The 18,828-nt window shown below is 47.6% G+C and overlaps 1 protein-coding gene across 1 annotated transcript in view; it reads left to right on the forward strand.

Annotated features, from left to right (window-relative positions):
- The window catches only part of LOC139234120 (lysyl oxidase homolog 1-like), a 118,279-nt gene that overhangs the window by 16,043 nt on the left and 83,408 nt on the right, over positions 1-18,828 (forward strand). Inside the window, exon 2 of the mRNA XM_070865077.1 lies at positions 14,500-14,608. Within this exon, the coding sequence (XP_070721178.1) occupies positions 14,500-14,608 (109 nt within the window). The remainder of the gene's footprint in view (positions 1-14,499; positions 14,609-18,828) is intronic.

Here is an 18,828-nt window from a genome sequence, read left to right on the forward strand (position 1 = left end):
TTGGCTGCTGAGTTTCTCACATTACGAAACCTCAGAAAGTACTTAATTGCTAATAAAGCGCTTTGGGATGTCCGATGGTCATGAAAGGCGCTATATAAATGTAAGTCTTGCATTTAAAGGCACTGTCGAAATGTGAGTTGTTGCGACTGTAACAGCAAGGGGAGCAATTACAGTTCTGTGCTTTCCAAACTAATGTTTAAAATGTACTGATTTATTCTGACTCCGAATTTTGAAAATGTAAACCAGCCGAATGTTGGTAATGCAAAGGGTACAGTGTTTAGCAATTTAACATATTTGAACAAACTTAGAATAGCATTAACATTACAGCATGACAACAGTGGGTCAGGCTGTGATGGTTGGTATAAGCGACTCAGGAGGTCGCAGAGATGAAGATACTCATAAAATCCTGATGATTAGAACATGTTTGTCATCAACTTTTATCCGGTCCTGTTGACGATTTCCTTCATCAACCTCTTTTGCATGTCCATCAATGCATGCAATTCCCTGTCAGTGCTGAATGGCTTTATCTTGACCTTATCCATGTCTTTCACCAGGGCAATGACAACCTTGTTTGTTTCAAGTCTTCAAAGAGCTTTTTCATGCCTCTTGCAACTCTTATCAACAGCCACCCTATCTTAATCTTGGCTTGTTGCCTTATAGGTGATCTGCATCCCCTATCTCTCCATTCCAATCTTTCTTGTCTCTTATGTTATTGATACTAAGGTCAGTTCGCCTTCGGACATTCCACTTTTTGTCCCTCCTAAATTCCAAACTCTCTCTTCCACATGTCCTTTCCCACTCCACGTCCTCATTATATTGAAATTAAAATTGATCGCAAATTCTCCCGCTCTGACACAGGGGCGATCTTAACCCTACTCGCCCAGCAGAAACCAGGAGAGTGGGCAGTTAAAATCACCCTGGCTGGAAAGTGGAATTAGGCTGGGTAGCTCTTTGTCGGCCGGCGCGGACACGATGGGCCGAAATGGCCTCCTGCCATGCTGTAAATTTCGGTGATTCTATGACCGAGACCCGACTGTAATTTTAACTCCGGCCTGAGCGGGGAATCCAACTGGCGTTAAAATCGGGGCCAATATTGAGTTTGCCTCTCCTTCATTTCTTCTTGCTTTGAGAATTTTAAAGCCAAATCTTGATGTCTTGGTGTACTTACTGCTTCCTGATTTATTTCATGTTGCTGTTTCTAGCCTTGACAAGGCTTGCACTCTGTGTCTTTGCCCCACATATTGGTTTCTCAGTTTCCTTGCAAGAGTGCAGCTATCAATGCTTAGGCAGATGCTATCAACATGTCTTGTTATGACTGCATCAACAATCAGAACCTCGTATTGTGCACCACAGTAGAGTACTTAGACAATACAGCCACAGTATAATGAGCTCTATTCTTACGATCATAACTCTGGGGGAAAAAATTGCCCCTTTTTAAGAGTCCCGTTAGCGCCTCCGGGGGGCGCTAACAGGGCGGAAGAGACTTTTCGTCTGGGGTGGGGGAGGGGAGCGCTACTAGCTCCCCAAAATTTTCCCGGGAGTTTGCGGAGGCGTCACGCTCCGCGGTTATCGTCCCGGGCCGCCGCGCAACCGCCGGTGACATCATCGACGTGCGCGGCGACCCCATCACCGTCTCGCGCCGACCCCTTACCGCCCCACAGGGGAAATTGGTCCGCGAGGCTGGCGTTGACATCCGCTCATGGGGCGGGACTTAAAGGGGAAGGCGCCAACACCCCGCGCCGTCATCTTAAAGGTTTTGCTGACTCTCGGGTTGGCTCCACCGACGGCCTGCGAGCTTGTTCCAGGCTGCTATCGTGCAGCCCGGCACTTTGTGTTGGGTGACGGGGCTTCAGTCCCGGTCCCACGCTGCCCTGGTGGTCTAGTGGAGGCCATCAGAGGCCTTGCAGAGTGCGCAGCGGCCCTCCCCTTTAAGTGAAGGGGAGGGGCATTGAAGCGCATTGGCGCTACGTGGATCATCTGCGTAGCATTTGACTCACCACCCCAGTAGCACCCCCGGGACCTGTCCCTAAAGGAAGTGGAGCGCGCGAGATTGCACTCCACTTCCTTTGAGGGGCGGTAAGCCCAATTCAGCGGCAGAGGCAGGACCTCTGTGCCGGGCGCTAAAAGTCCCAGCCCCAGCTGGTTACCGCCCCTATTCGGGGCGCAGGGCAATTTTGCCCTCCGAGTCTGACTCTTAAATATGCAACACTTTCCATTGCTGTTCTTTGTCCATTTGTATTACAACTCGTCGATCCCAGGATTGCCCTGGAATTGAAATATTCATTTCGAGGACACTGCTGTGAGCAACTTGAGATTAAACGCATTGGGACAATAAAAAAATGGTGCAAGAAAAATTATTTGAACACTTTTGTTTACGAGTTATAACAATATTGGAGATGGGGCATGTCATATATGTACTTTTGGGATCACTAGCCACTAGATGGCATCACTATTGGAGGCCATTGGGCTGCACGCATGTGTGAAAGGCCAGCCATTTTGTATGTTAGTCACTTTGGGCCTTAACAAAGCAGAGTCAAGGCCATACCTCTTGGAGATAAACAGTACTCAATCTAACAGTTATTGCACACACAATTGGACAAAAGACTGTTTGATTGGCAGCCAAGAATCATCCTATATTGCAAAGGGGATGGAGTATAAAAGCAGGGAAGTCTTGCTACAGCTACACAAGGTATTGGTGAGGCCACACCTGGAATACTGCATGCAGTTTTGGTTTCCATATTTACGAAAGAATATACTTGCTTTGGAGGCAGTTCAGAGCAGGTTCACTCGGTTGATTCCGGGGATGAGGGGGTTGACTTATGAGGAAAGGTTGAGTAGGTTGGGCCTCTACTCATTGGAATTCAGAAGAATGAGAGGTGATCTTATCAAAACGCATAAGATTATGATAGGGCTTGACAAGGTGGATGCAGAGAGGATGTTTCCACTGATGGGGGAGACTAGAACTAGCAGGCATGTTCTTAGAATAAGGGGCCGCCAATTTAAAACAGTGATGAGTAGAAATTTCTTCTCTCAGAGGATTGTAAATCTGTCGAATTCACTGCCTCAGAGAGCTGTGGAAGCTGGGTCATTGATTAAATTTAAGATAAAATAGACAGTTTCTTAAACGATAAGGGGATAAGGGGTTATGGGGAGCCGGTGGGGAAGTGGAGCTGAGTCCATGATCAGATCAGCCATGATCTTATTGAATGGCGGAGCAGGCTCAAGGAGCCGTATGGCCTACTCCTGTTCCTATTTCTTATGTTCTTATCCAGTCGGATAACAAGCCTCTCTCGCTTCCCGATTGGCGTGAGAAGGCGGGGATCTGCGAGGATGGGCGTCCAATGGCGGGAATGTTGGGGCTGGACAGGAGGTCATGTGACGATACCTCCAGGAACATGTACCAGCAGAGTTGGAAACCCTATCTTGGGTGCTGTTCAAGGGGATAGAGCATGAATTTGTGCGGTGAGTTTGCAACTCGTTTCACATCCCTCCCGATTTTTCCCCGACTTTAACGGAAATAAAAATCGCGAGAGATGTAAAAGGGGCTGCCGATTTGCTATCACCCATTTCAGAAAGAAAGAATCAAGAACTTGCATTTATCTATCATCATAATCATAGGCAGTCCCTCGGAATCGAGGAAGACTTGCTTCCACTCTTAATATGAGTCCTTAGGTGGCTGAACAGTCTAATACGAGAGCCACAGTCCCTGTCACAGGTGGGACAGATCGGCGTTGAGGGAAAGGGTGGGTGGGACTGGTTTGCCGCACGCTCTTTCCGCTGCCTGCGCTTGGTTTCTGCATGCTCTCGGCGACGAGACTCGAGGTGCTCATCGACTTCCCGGATGCACTTCCTACACTTAGGCGGTCTTTGGCCAGGGACTCCTGGTGTCAATGGGGATGGCGCACTTTTTCAGGGAGGCTTTGAAGGTTTCTTTGTAATGTTTCTTCTGCCCACCTTTGGCTCGTTTGCCGTGAAGGAGTTCCGAGTAGAGCGCTTGCTTTGGGAGTCTCATTTTGTATATCATCATCATTTATATGGCAACTTTCACGACCACCGGAAGTCTCAAAGCGCTTTACAGCCAATGAAGTACTTTTTTTGGAGTGTCGTCACTTTGCACACTATCACACAAAGTAAAGATCTACTCTCAGGGGAGTCAAGATCAAGGGTAGTTTTCAGCTGAAAAGGGATTAGAGGGCAGGGAATAATTATACTATGGCGTGTAGATCTAATTCAGCGCTTGCTTTAAAATCATATATTCTCTCCTTATCTCTGCATAATATTTTGATTATATGAATATTTATAGTTGCTTGACACTTTTATTTATATAGCGCCTTTAACGTAGTAAAAAGTCGCAAGACGCTTCACAGCAGTTTTATGACTAAATAAATAAATTTAACACCGAGCTATATATTAAGGAATTAGGGCAGGTGACCAAATTGGTCACAGAGGTAGGTTTTCAGGAGCGTTCTAAAGGAGAAAAGAGAGGTACAGGTCAAGATCACTAAACACAGATTATCTGGTCATTATTGATGTGTCCTTACTATACAGTATAAATGCACATGAGGCCCATACTTGAGAGAAGGTCACTCTGTGACCAGTTATCTTTATTATCAAGACCTCAAGTGATGAAGGTGGGTGGAGCTTCCCCTTTTATACCTGAAAGTCCAGGTTAGGAGTGTCTCCCACAAATTCACCCCCTTGTGGTCAATGTTCTTAGGTCAGCTTAATACATGGGTTACAATGATAGTTGAATACATGCCAATTATCACATTGCTGTTTGTGGCAGTTTGCTGTGCGCAAGTTGACTGCTGCGTTTCCCACATTACAACAGTGACTACACTCCAAAGTTACTTCATTGGCTGTAAAGTGAAGTTGATTGAGAGATAAATATTGACCAGGACACCAGGGATAACTCCCCTGCTCTTCTTCCCAATAGTGGCATGGGATCTTTTACATCCACCCGAGAGAGCAGACGGGGCCTCGGTTTAACGTCTCATCGGAAAGACGGCATCTCCGACAGTGTGGCGCTCCCTCTGCACTGCACTGGGAACGTCAGCCTAGATTTCTGTTCTCCAGTCTCTGGAGTAGGACTTAAACCCACAGCCTTCTGAATCGGAAGTGCGAGTGCTACCCACTGAGCCTCTGGCTGACACTGAAAGAGCAGCTATGTGTTCTCCTGCTCAAATTGAAAAGTTAACGCATACGGATGTTAAGGCAACATCTATAAATTCTCAGATTTAAACTGATGGTTCTTGACAGCCAAAGAACAATGTCACTTTCTACTTACACTGGACCCCTCTCCCTGAAATGATGGCAGGCACCGAGCCAAGCTGCTGATTTACAGGACATTAAAAGCATCGAAGGATGAAACACGACAAAGGGGATGGGACGGAGGGGGACACAATACCTTTCAACATTGTGTTATTCTGTGCAGCATCGAAGCGGACATTAAAATAAATTTAATGCCAGGGCCAAATTAAGACACAGGATTTTCTCGACATGATATTGAAGTACCCAGCAACATTTAGCGCAGTCATACTGCAGACCTTTATAGAGTACTGATGCCTGCCCATTGCTCCGTGCATGTAGCATGGTATAATGTGTTCTGTAGTAGTTGTGGCCCTCATACCTTTGTGCCTCAGTCATACACTAGGCTCATTATGATGCTCAAAAAGGATTTCAATCCCTCTAATGCAGTCTACATTAAAAGCTTGCTGCATAGGAGCCCCATCCCCCACCTTCCCTCTGCTATTAAAGGTGGTCTGCACTTTTCAGGGCTTTCGTTGAATCACTTCCTGAACTATTTTGTACTAATTTGTTGTTTTGTGATAAAGGATGACCCTACAAGCTTCGGGCTATGTTATTTGTGTCTGCTTGCCCATGGTGAGCACAGCTTAACACAGGGCAACCCTGCACGTTTTGTGTCTGACTGGATTCTCCAAAATGTAGGACTTTAATAATGATGCATATGCAGCCAATTTGGCCCCACCCCCTCCCCGCAATAATGCCCTCTCCTCAAATGTGTGGCCATCAGTACAGATAAGGCGTGTGGATGCCTGCTAACTTGGCAGTTGGCTCGCTTGGTCCATTTAATTGTGGGAGCTTGCTGTGCACAAATTGGCTGCCGCGTTTCCCACATTACAATAGTGACTACAGTTGAAAAAGTACTTCATTGGCTGTAAAGCGCTTTGAGACGTCCGGTGATTGTGAAAGGTATTATATAAATGCAAGTCCTTTTTGCTTTATTTTCCTTCCTTCTCTCTCTCCTTCCTCCCTTCCTTCCTTCCCTTCTTCCCTTCCCTTCCCTTCCCTTCCTTCCTTTCTATCTAAATCCACAATTCCGACACTATTTCACGAGCCAGGAATGCTGCCTACCTTGCTCTCGAACTACGGTCCTGATCTATGCGTCTCTCAACCTGCATTCACAGCCTATCAGCCCAGACTGGGAAGAAGAAAGCGGGTCTCGTCGGGGCAGAAAGAAACAATGTGTCACCCTGGTCGAATGACATCACGCACATTGTTTTAGCAGCTCAGAGTGGTACTCTGGGCTGTTTCCCAGCAGGAGACCAGGGAGATGTTTGTGGGAAAACATACTGTACTACTTATTGCCTGAAGGTGTCTGGAAAGTGTTATGTCATTACCTCACTGTGGATCTCGTGAACATTTATTACAAGCTCGAGAGGAAAATTATTTCAGTGTACAGATGTCACGGCTTTGTACTTTCAGTGACCTATGTGGTAACCATCACAAAAGAGTAGACCTAATCAACCCCTATTTCCTCACAGTAACCTTTGGTGTGTAAGCTGCATTAAGAACCTTCAAACAGGAAATGAGGAAAAGCCTTTCATCCCTCAAACCTCCTCACACAATTTGCCCTGTGGTCAACCCTACCCAACTTATCTAATCTCCGGAGGAAAAGTTCTGCAAACATTTCTCCCTGACCCCTGGAGGTAATTGGGCGGAACGCCAGGATATCTATTTAACCTTCCACCCTCTGTTATTCAGCACTGGCTGGTTACTTTCCACAGATGGCATTTACATAGTTGCAGAAGTATGAGGATTGTTGCAGTCCCGGGGGTATTTAATCATCTGTCTGCACTTAACCATGCAACCGTCGGTTACATTTCCAATCAGATATTTACCCAGCTGCTTTTAAAAGTTGAGTTAATCAACGCAGCATTAACCTTTGCCGGGAGTCTGATCCGCTATTTTAAACTGTGTACAGTTCTGGTCGCCATATTATACAAAAGGACGTAGAGGTACTGGAGAGGGGTGTGGAGAAGGTTTACAAGGATGATACCAGAAATGCGAGGGTGTACATATCAGGAAAGGATGACCAGGCTGGGTCTCTTTTCTGTTGAAAAAAGAAGGCTGAGGGGTGACCTAATAGAGGTCTTTAAAATGATGAAAGGTTTTGATAGAGAGGATACAGAGAGAATGTTTCCACTTGAGGGGAAGAGCATAACTAGAGGCCATCAATACAAGATAGTCACCAAGAAATCCAATCGGGAATTCAGAAGAAAGTTCTTTACCTGAAGAGTGGTGAGAATGTGGAACTCGCTGCCACAGGGAGTGGTTGAGGTGAATAGTATCGATGCATTTAAAGGGGAGGCTAGACAAGCGTATGAGGGAGAAGGGAATAGAGGGTTATGCTGATAGATTTAGATGAGGGAAAGACGGGAGGAGGCTCGAGTGGAGAATAAACGCCGGCATGGACTGGTTGGGCCGAATGGCCTGTTTCTGTGCCGTATATCCTGTGTGATCTCCAGTCTCATATTTTAAAAATCGAAAAAGATTCCCGGGTAGATTGTACAATGATTGTGCTTCCAAAAGTGGGTGCATTTAGGGAACGCCGGCTCAGAGGTCCATGCGTTCGAATTGCAGGTTGCACAGTTTTCTATCCATTCAGACTCATCATCATCATAGGCGGTCCCTCCGAGGATGACTTACTTCCACGCCAGAAAGGGATGAGTTCACAGGTGTTTCAATGTTCCAGACCCCGAACTAATATTCCGGATCCCGAACTACATCCTGAAGGGGTGGAAGATGCCTGTGCGTGGATTTTTTAAACGTGTGGTGGCCGTTGCACACCAGTCACCACACGGGCTTGGCAGAGCTAGGTCTTGGTCCAGTGGCAAGGGTTACCTAAGACGATTGGGGACCAGCTCTGCTGCACGGACCGAGCGCGCACACACAGCGCAGTGTGGGCTGGCCCGTGCTACTCCTGGGCCCACACCTCCTCTGAGCCCCAAACTCGTGCCTCTCCTGGGCCCCGGTCACTTCCCTCGACGGACTCTTGCCGCTCCTTCGCCCCTCCTGCTGTGCCTGCCCGCACTGCAATCAGCGAGCGGTGGCCCAGCCTCGGAAATCGGCGAGGTCACGGACTGCAAACCATCAGCAGGCCATTCAGACTAAGTAATCCCCAGCAGTGCCCTGGGACATTTTACGACGTTAAAGGCTCTATATCAATGCAATTCATTGTTGTTGAGTAAGGTACCTCAGTCTGATTAAAGATTCCCGTCAAAGCTTAATGCTCAGAAAGCATCCTTTGAAAGCAAGATCCACGAGTTCCAAATGCTCTGGCTCATCAGTCAAGACAGGACGCAGAACTAGTCCTCTGGAGGTAGGTTGCTCCTCCCGCTAGGCCCCGTCTGCCCATGGGTGGATGCGAAAGATCTCCTGGTGCTATTTTGAAGAAGAGCAGGGATCTTCTCCCCAGTGTCCTGGCCAGCACTTATTCTCATCCTTGTTTGCAAATCCCTCCATGGCCTCGCCCCTCCCGATTTCTGAAATCTCCTCCAGCCCCACTGACCCTCTGAGATGTCTGCGCTCCTCCATTTCTGCCCGCTTGAGCATCCGTGATTATAATCGCCCAACCATCGGTGGCCGTGCCTTCTGTTGCCTGGGCCCCAAGCTCTGGAACTCCCTGCCTAAACCTCTACGTCTCGCTACCTCTCGTTCCTCCTTGAAGACGCTCCTTGAAACCTGCTTCTTTGACCAAGCTTTTGGTCACCTGCCCTAATTTCTTGTTGATGAGAAACCGCCCGTTGAAAGTTTCCTTCCCTTATTTTCTAAAGAGTTCCGCCCACATTTCTAAAAGGCCGCCGGGGAGCAAACCGCCCACGTGTCCCACCGAGAAAGCCGGCAGCATCTAAGTTTGGCCTCAGCAGGGACCCATTCACACCGCCAAGGAAACCGCCCAGGAAAAGCTACCTAAAACACGGCGATAGGTGAGTACCCTGTAAAGAAAGGTAAGTTAGAGACTTTTTATTATTATTTTTTAAATTCTAAAAACGGTCTCGAGAATGTTTTCTAACTTTTGTTTTGAAGTGAAAAAATATTTTTTGAGTATTCCCCCCTCCCTAGGCCCAACCGCAGCCTCGGACTAAATTTTAAATACTTACCGTCCATTCCGATAAAAACCGCCCACTTTCCCTAGTTTCAGCTTTAACCACCGAGAATCCTGGTGCAAGTCCATTTTCTCACTGGAAATTTTCGCGAGCGTTAGTTGCAGAACCTTAGCAGTGTTTCTTGGCGGCAATCATGGTGAGAGTCTTTAGGGAAAGTCTAGCCCTTATATATTACCAGTCGATCCCTTCTGCTTCATCACCTTCTTCACCTCGAGACTTAACTATTCCAACGCACTCTTAACTAACTCCCATATTCTACCCTACGTAAATTTGAGGTCATCCAAAGTTCTGCCGCCTGTGTGCTAACTTGCACCAAGTCCCCGCTCACCCATCTCCCCTGTGCTCGCCGACCTACATTGGCTCCCGGTTAAGCAATACCTCGGTTTTAAAATTCTCATCCTTGTTTTCAAATCTCTCTGTGGCCTCGCCCCTCCACCTATTCTGGCCTTTTGAATAGCTGCGATTTTAAATGCTACACCATTAGCGCTCTAGGCCCTAAGCCCTGGAATTCCTTCCCTAAACCTCTCCGACTCTCCATCTCTGTTTCCTCCTTTAAGACGTTCCTTAAAACTTACTTCTTTGAGCGAGATTTTGGTTATCAGCCCTAACATCCCTTTGTTTGGCTCGGGGTCAAATTTAGTTGCTTTTTGATAACACCTATGAAACGCCTTGGGTTGTTTCATCACGTTAACAGTGCTATATAAATATAAGTTGTTGTTTCTCTGTTCTATTCCTTTGTTAACTCAAAGGTCATTTCATCTCCAAGCTACGAAAACCAGCAAGGTACTAAATTCCTTCCCATGTCGTTGCAGTGTTAGCTCTCTCTGACAGCCAGGGACAGCACGGGCAAGCCCACACTGTGATATGTGTGTGTACTAGGTCCGTGCAGCAGAGCAGGTCTCCAGTCGTCCTGGTTTACCCTTGCCACTGGATTAAGTCCTAGCTCTGTCAACATGCAGGCTGTGATCCTCACCAATGGATCCATTACAGACCCAATTCACATCTGGACCGGGGTTAAACAGGGCTGCGTCATCGCTCCAACCCTCTTCTCAATCTTCCTCGCCGCCATGCTCCACCTCACAGTCAACAAGCTCCCCACTGGAGTATTTCTAAACTACAGAACCAGTGGGAAGCTGTTCAACCTACGCCGCCTTCAGGCCAGGTCTAAGATCACCCCAACCTCTGTTGTTGAGCTGCAGTACGCAGACGACGCCTGCGTCTGTGCACATTCTGAGGCTGAACTCCAGGATATAGTCAATGTAATCACCGAGGCATATGAAAGCATGGGCCTTACGCTTAACATCTGTAAGACAAGGGTCCTCCACCAGCCTGTACTCGCCGCACAGCACTGCCCTCCAGTCATCAAGGTTCACGGCGCGGCCTTCAACAACGCGGACCATTTCCTATATCTTAGGAGCTTCCTTTCAACAAAGGCAGACATTGCTGCGGAGATTCAACATCGCCTCTAGTGCGCCAGTGCAGCCTTCGGCTGTCTGAGGAAAAGAGTTTTCGAAGACCAGGCCCTCAAATCTACCACCAAGCTCATGGTCCACAGGGCTGTGGTAATACCTGCCCTCCTGTATGGATCAGAGGCATGGACGATGTATCGAAGGCACCTCAATTTGCTGGAGATATATCACCAACGATGTCTTCGCAAGATCCTGCAAATCCCCTGGGAACATCAGTGTCCTCGTCCAGGCTAACATCCCCAGTATTGAAGCACTGGCCGCACTCGATCAGCTTTGCTGGGCAGGCCACATAGTTTGCATGCCAGACATGAGACTCCCTAAGCAAATGCTCTATGCGGAGCTCCTTCATAGCAAATGAGCCAAAACTGGGCAGCGGAAACATTACAAGGACACCCTCAAAGTCTCCCTGGTAAAGTGCAACATCACCACTGACACCTGGGAGACCCTGGCCGAAGACCACCCTAGGTGGAGAAAGTGCATCAGGAGTCTCAACGCCGAGAACATGGAGAGGTCAACGCAGGCAGTGGCAAACCAGTCCCACCCATCCCTTCCTTTGACGAATGTCTGTCCCACATGTAACAGGGTATGTGGCTCGCGTATTTGACTGTTCAGCCACCAAACAACTCTCTTTAGGAGTGGAAGCAAGTCTTCCTCGATTCCGAGAGACTGCCTATGATGATGATGAGCTCTGTCAAGCCCGTGTGGTGGCTGATGTGCAACGATCACCGCACGTTTAAAAAATCCACGCGCAGGCATCTTCCACCTCTTCAATTGGAGTTCAGGACTGGATTGAAACATCTGTGAACTCATGTGGAAGCAAGTCATCCTCGTTCCAGGGACCGCCTATGATGATGATAAGCTCTCTCCGACAGGCAGTGTTAGGATCACTCCAGTTAATCACCGCACCCTGGGTTAGGGAACGAACGGGAGCCAGATTCCCAGCCCCTGATCGCTGCATTCCATCCCAAGGAGGTGCAGATCCCTGGATGCCCATTTGAGGGGTCATGGTCAGTCGCCACTGCGATGGCTTCCATCGACTGCCAGCACACGCACTCAAGGTTCACACACGAACAGTGCCTACTTGGGCCAGGCACTGGGAGGGCAACTGAGGAGTGGTACTTGGTTGGGTTTTCACGAGCGGAGAGAAAATTGGAATTTAAAAAAATATCCTCTGCCACCTCCCCAAGACTATTCTTTTGCCCCAGAACCCTTTTCAAGAGGTAAGGAGGGGAAGAGGTTTAGGGAGGGAATTCCAGAGCTTGGAACCTTGGCAGCTGAAGGCATGGCTGCAATGGTTGAGTGATTAAAAGCGGGGATGTTCAAGAGGCCAGATTTGGAGGAATGCCAATATCTCGGCAGATTGTAGGGCTGGAGGAAGTTAGAGATACTGTGAGGGGCGAGGCCATGGAGGGATTGCTTAACTGGGAGCCAATGTAGAGCAGTGAGCACAGGGTTTTGGAAGACCTCAAGTTTATGGACCTCAGTTGCATTGTTGAATATAAGTACTGAGCATTGGACACTCTTTCCTGTAGCAAACGGTATGTATGGCGGCCATGTTGCGGGCGAAAGTCAAGTGGTCTGTGGCGTAAACGAGCGGCAATTGATGAGGTCACGTGATTGGTGCAAAGACACAGCTCAAAGTGTTTTTGGGTGCGAAGCAGCAGACGGGAGGAGTCCATTTACTCCGATAAATGTACAACCCACCACAACGTTCTTCCCTTAACTCCGAGTCTCTTCCAGGTGCCCAACTGAGATATGGATCTCGACTGCTGGTAAATATCGTGGGTGGCCTGCACCATGGTGCATTTTTGTTGAGCATTGAAGCACTGACCACACTCAACCAGCTTCGTTGGGTGGGCCACATTGTTCGCATGCCTGACACAAGACTCCCAAAGCAAGCGCTCGACTTGAAACTCCTACACGGCAAGCGAGCCCCAAGTGGGCAGAGGAAACATTTCAAGGACACCCTCAAAGCCTCCTTGATAAAATGCAGCATCCCCACTGACACCTGGGAGTCCCTGGTCAAAGACCACCCTAAGTGGAGGAAGAGCATGCAGGAGGGCGCTGAGCACCTCGAGTCTCGTCGCCGAAAGCATGCAGAAACCAAGCTCAGGCAGCGAAAGAGCGTGCGGCAAACCAGACTCCCCACCCACCCTTTCCTTCAACCACTGTCTGTCCCACCTGTGACAGAGGCTGTAATTCCCGTATTGGACTGTTCAGTCACCTAAGAACTCACTTTTAGAGTGGAAGCAAGTCTTCCTCGATTTCGAGGGACTGCCTATGATGATGATGATGATGATGGTGCATTGTTCCATCGGTCCATAGAATGATAAAAATTTACAGCACAGAAGGAGGCCATTTGGCCCATCGTGTCCGTCCCTTCCGACAAAGAGCTATGCAACCTAATCCCACTTTCCAGCTCTTGGTCCGTCGCCCTGTAGGTTACGCGCTTCAAGTGCACATCCAAGTACTTTTTAAATGTGGTGAGGGTTTCTGCCTCTACCACCCTTTCAGGCAGTGAGTTCCAGATCCCCACCACCCTCTGGGTGAAAATATAAATTCTCCTCAAATCCCCTCTAAACCTCCTACTAATTACTTTAAATCTATGCCCCATGGTTATTGACCCCCCTGCTAAGGGAAATAGGTCCTTCCTATCCATTCTGTCTAGGTCCCTCATAATTTTATACACCTCAATTAGGTCTCCCCTCAGTTTCTTCTGTTCCAAAGAAAACAATCCCAGCCTATCTAGTGTTTCCTCTTAGCTATAATTCTCCAGTCCAGGCAACATCTTCTTAAATCTCCTCTGTACCCTCTCTAGTGCAATCACATCTTTCCTGTAATGTGGTGACCAGAAATGCACGCAGTACTCTAGCTGTGGCCTAACTAGTGTTTGATACAGTTCAAGCACAACCTCCCTGCTCTTGTATTCTATGCCTCGGCTAATAAAGGCAAGTATTCCATCCATTAGCCATGGTGCCATTTTGTTCCACACTGTGAGCTTGGAAGAAACATTTTATTGCTCTGGGTTAGTAAAGGAATTCTGTTTGTTAATTTTTATTTTAAGTATTTAGACCTTTTGAAAGTTTGGAAATATTTCCTGGTTAAACTGTTTATCTAAGAAGCAAATATTTGCAGCTGGCTCCCTGAACGATTATCAAGATGGCAGCGTTTACATCCTCCTTACTTGGTTTCTTCATTTTAGTGTAAATACTTTGAAGGAAATATAAATATTTGGGCCATTCATAAATTTGTTATTAAGTGTTTATTTCCTTTTCTTTGAATACTTGTTTATTAGTATAAAAATATTAAGAAAGAAAGACATGGATTTATATAGCGCCTTTCACAACCACCGGACTTCTCAAAGCGCTTTACAGCCAATGAAGTACTTTTGGAGTGTGGTCACTGTTGTAATGTGGGAGAAAACTATTTGTATAGAGAAACAGAAATAACATCTTGGTAAGTTCACAGACAGAAATGGGAAGCTGTGTTCCCCCATGGTCACCCTTTTGGGCTGGGAGACCTCAGGTTGAATATCTTATGCGCAAAGCAACGTGTGATTCCTGAGGTTAACTTTGTTCTCTGTTCACGGTCTTCTCTTTTTTTTTCTGCTTCTCACTTAGGTTTGCCTGACCTAGTGCCAGACCCGTACTATGTTCAAGCTTCCACATACGTGCAGCGATCCCACTTGTACTCATTACGGTGTGCAGCGGAAGAGAAGTGTCTGGCAAGGTATGCAGCCGCGTTCTGGTCGTGTTTATTCCGCCCCCGTCCCTCCAGCAGATTTTCATTTGCTTCGCGAAGTCAAGAGGTCTGTGCTGATGAAACGGAATGCCGAAGATCTTTCCATAGGCAGTCATACAAAGAGAAAGCCTCAGTTGCTGTTCTTTGGCCCAACTCCTGGGTTTAGATCAAATGATTCCAGTTAACAACAAAGGTCTACTCATGGAGTCTGCAATGGAGTGGAGTTGCTCCTTATTTCCTGGCACGCAAGCCGCTGAACTCCAGTCAACCCGATGTAAATGACGGTAGGGAAAGCCAATTCTAAAGTGGACTTTCACTCAATTTATAAATCCACTTTGATTCTGGCAAGCCTGTCCCTTTAAATAGAACCGTAGGATAGTACAGCACAGAAGGAGGCCATTCGGCCCATCGATTCTGCGCCGTCTCTTTTGAAGAGCCAACCAGTTGGTCCCACTCCCCCAGCTCTCTCCCCATAGTCCTGCAACTTTTTTTCCCTTCAAGTATTCATCCAATTCCCTTTGAAGTCCGTTACTCACCTTTTCGCCCACGGGATGGTTGGACCGCCCTGATTTTCCAGGCGGTCAGTGCGGGTCGCGCTGCGGGGCGGACGGTTCGGGCAGGGGCTCGAACTCGCGCGCCGGTGTCGCAACTGCTCCGCGCCGCTGCCAAACTGGACCCGAGGATCGCTGCGGGGTGCTGGAGACTGACCGCCTGACCAGAACACCTCAGGGTTCAGTGCTGGGGCCCCAGCTATTTACAACATACATTAATGATTTAGACAAAGGAATTGAATGTAATATCTCCAAGTTTGTAGATGACACTAAGCTGGGTGGCAGTGTGAGCTGCGAGGAGGATGCTAGGAGGCTGCGGGACAACTTGGACAGGTTAGATGAATGGGCAAATGCATGGTAGATGCAGTATAATGTGGATAAATGTGAGGTTATCCACTTTGGTGGCAAAAACAGAAAGGCAGGTAATTATCTGAATGGTGACAGATTAATAAAAGGGAGGTGCAACGAGACCTGGGTGTCCTGGTACATCAGTCATTGAAAGTAGGCATGCAGGTACAGCAGGCAGTAAAAAAAGCAAATGGCATGCTGGCCTTCATAGCGAGGGGATTTGAGTATAGGAGCAGGGAGGTCTTACTAAATTTGTACAGGGCCTTGGTGAGACCAAGATTTGTACAGGGCCTTGTGTGCAGTTTTGGTCTCCTAATCTGAGGAAGGACATTCTTGCTATTGAGGGAGTGCAGCAAATGTTCACCAGACTGATTCCCGGGATGGCAGGACTGACATATGAAGAAAGACTGGATCGACTAGGCTTATACTCACTGGAATTTAGAAGAATAAGAGGGGATCTCATAGAAACATATAAAATTCTGACAGGATTGGACAGGTTGGATGCGCAGGAAGATGTTCCCGATGTTGAGGTCGTCCAGAACCAGGGGTCACAGTCTAAGGATAAGCCATTTAGGAGCGAGATGAGGAGAAACTTCTTCACACAGAGAATTGTGAACCTGTGGAATTCTCTACCACAGAAAGTTGTTGAGGTCAGTTCATTAGATGTATTCAAAAGGGAGTTAGATGTGACCCTTATGGCTAAAGGGATCAAGGGGTATGGAGAGAAAGCAAGAATGGGGTACTGAAGTTGCATGATCAGCCATGATCATATTGAATGGTGGTGCAGGCTCAAAGGGCCGAATGGCCTACTCCTGCACCTATTTTCTATGTTTCTATGTTTCTATTGCCGCCGGCGAAAAACGGAACGGAGAAGTCCTGAAAATCCAGCCCATTATAACTGTATTTATGAAGCCCGGGATCCCCTTCAGGAGTAGAACAAACTGTAAGACAAATTCGGCCCTCTGGGTTCGGAAGGGAACAAAAATTTGGAAAGCCGGTGACCTGAAATTCAAAGGGAATGTGGTGTGTGAACCAGGAAGGGCCTCCACCCTGATGGCCAGGGGCTTCTGGCTGAGTGCGGATCACCTGCTGAAAGAGGCACAGCCACTAAGCCACCGGCTTGCTTTCGTAGTGACACTCTGCCACCAAGTCCCTGAGGCACATTTGCTGTGCAGCTAACAGATGGTTTTTCTCAGCTGCACTTGGGCGGCGCTATTCACTTATAGTTTGTTGCGTTATTTAAAAATACAGGCTTACCTGAATCAAAGCGGAGCTGTTCATTGCGTGAGATTTCGCTTCATACTCTGCTCTTGCCCTGCTGCTAATTACACCGGGCTGCGTGGAGCACAAGGGCTTGTGTGTCAGCATAAAAGCAGAGAAGACCTGCTACAACTGTACAGGGTATTGATGAGGCCACACCTGGAGTACTGCGTGCAGTTTTGGTCTCCGTGTTTAAGGAGGGATATACTTGCATTGGAAGCTGTTCAGAGAAGGTTCACTCGGTTGATTCCGGAGATGAGGGGGCTGACTTATGAAGATAGGTTGAGCAGGTTGGGCCTCTACACGTTGGAGTTCAGAAGAATAAGAGGTGATCTTATCGAAACGTAAAAGATAATGAGGGGGCGCGACAAGGTGGATGTAGAGAGAGTATTTCCACTCATCGGGGAAACTAAAACTAGGGGACATAGTCTCAGAATAAGGGCCGCCCATTTAAACCTGAGATGAGGAGAAATTTCTTCTCTCAGGGTTGTAAATCTGTGGAATTCTCTGCCCCAGAGAGGCTGGGTCATTGAATATATTTATGGTGGAAATAGACAGATTTTTGAGCGATAAGGGAATAAAGGGTTAATGGGGCATGGGTAGGGAGGTGGAGCTGAGATCAACCATGATCTTATTGAATGGCGGAGCAGGGGCCAGGTGACCAAATCGTGCTCCTATTTCTTATGTTCTTATGTAAACTTGCATTAATGAGGGCTTTCCACATCTTCAGAGGGTGGTCTGCATCGTTAGGGGAAGAAACTGGGTGCATGTGCGCCTCCCGTTAGCGCCCCTGGGGGGCGCTAGTGGTGCGCTAGCAGGGCGGAACTGCATTTGTGACTGGGCGTGGTGCTGACAACAAATCCCGCCATATTGGACGGGTGTTTAGTGGTGGTGCTACAGCATTGCGCCCCGATCCCCTGCGCCCGGAGATCGTGTCGTCACCGCCGTGCGCACCGCCATTATCATATTGCTGTTTGTGGGAGCTTGCTGTGCGCAAGTTGGCTGCCGCGTTTCCCACGTTAAAACAGTGACTACACTTAAAAAAAAAAGTACTTAATTGGCTGTAAAGCGCTTTGGGATGTCTGTTGGTAATGAAAGGCGCTAACCGATCTATAATTACCCGTTTTCTCTCTCCCTCCTCTTTTAAAAAGTGGTGTTACATTAGCTATCCTCCAGTCCATAGGAACTGATCCAGAGTCGGTAGACTGTTGGAAAATGATCACCAATGCATCCATTATTTCTAGGGCCCCTTCCTTAAGTACTCTGGGATGCAGACTATCAGGCCCCGGGGATTTATCGGCCTTTAATCCCATCAATTTCTCGAACACAATTTCACGCCTAATAAGGATTTCCTTCAGTTCCGCCTTCTCACTAGACCCTCGATCCCCTAGTATTTCCAGAAGGTTATTTGTGTCTTCCTTCGTGAAGACAGAACTGAAGTATTTGTTCAACTGGTCTGCCATTTCTTTGATCCCCATTATAAATTCACCTAAATCTGACTGCAAGGGACCTACGTTTGTCTTCACTAATCTTTTTCTCTTCACGTATCTATAGAAGCTTTTTCAGTCAGTTTTTATGTTCCCAGCAAGCTTCCTCTCATACTCTATTTTACCCCTCCTAATTAGACCCTTAGTCCTCCTCTGCTGAATTCTAAATTTCACCCAGTCCTCAGGTTTGCTGCTTTTTCTGGCCAATTTTATGCCTCTTCCTTGGATCTAACACATTAATGATTTAGATGAAGGAATTGAGTGTAATATCTCCAAGTTTGCAGATGACTCTAAGCTAGGTGGTGGTATGAGCTGTGAGGAGGATGCTAAGAGGCTGCAGGGTGACTTGGACAGGTTAGGTGAGTAGGCAAATGCATGGCAGATGCAGTATAATGTGGATAAATGTGAGGTTATCCACTTTGGTGGCAAAAACATGAAGGCAGAATATTATTTGAATGGCGGCAGATTAGGAAAAGGGGAGGTGCAACGAGACCTGGGTGTCATGGTACATCAGTCACTGAAAGTTGGCATACAGGTACAGCAGACGGTGAAGTAGGCAAAT

Source organism: Pristiophorus japonicus, chromosome 21 (genome assembly GCF_044704955.1).
Source record: "Pristiophorus japonicus isolate sPriJap1 chromosome 21, sPriJap1.hap1, whole genome shotgun sequence".
Taxonomy (NCBI): domain Eukaryota; kingdom Metazoa; phylum Chordata; class Chondrichthyes; family Pristiophoridae; genus Pristiophorus; species Pristiophorus japonicus.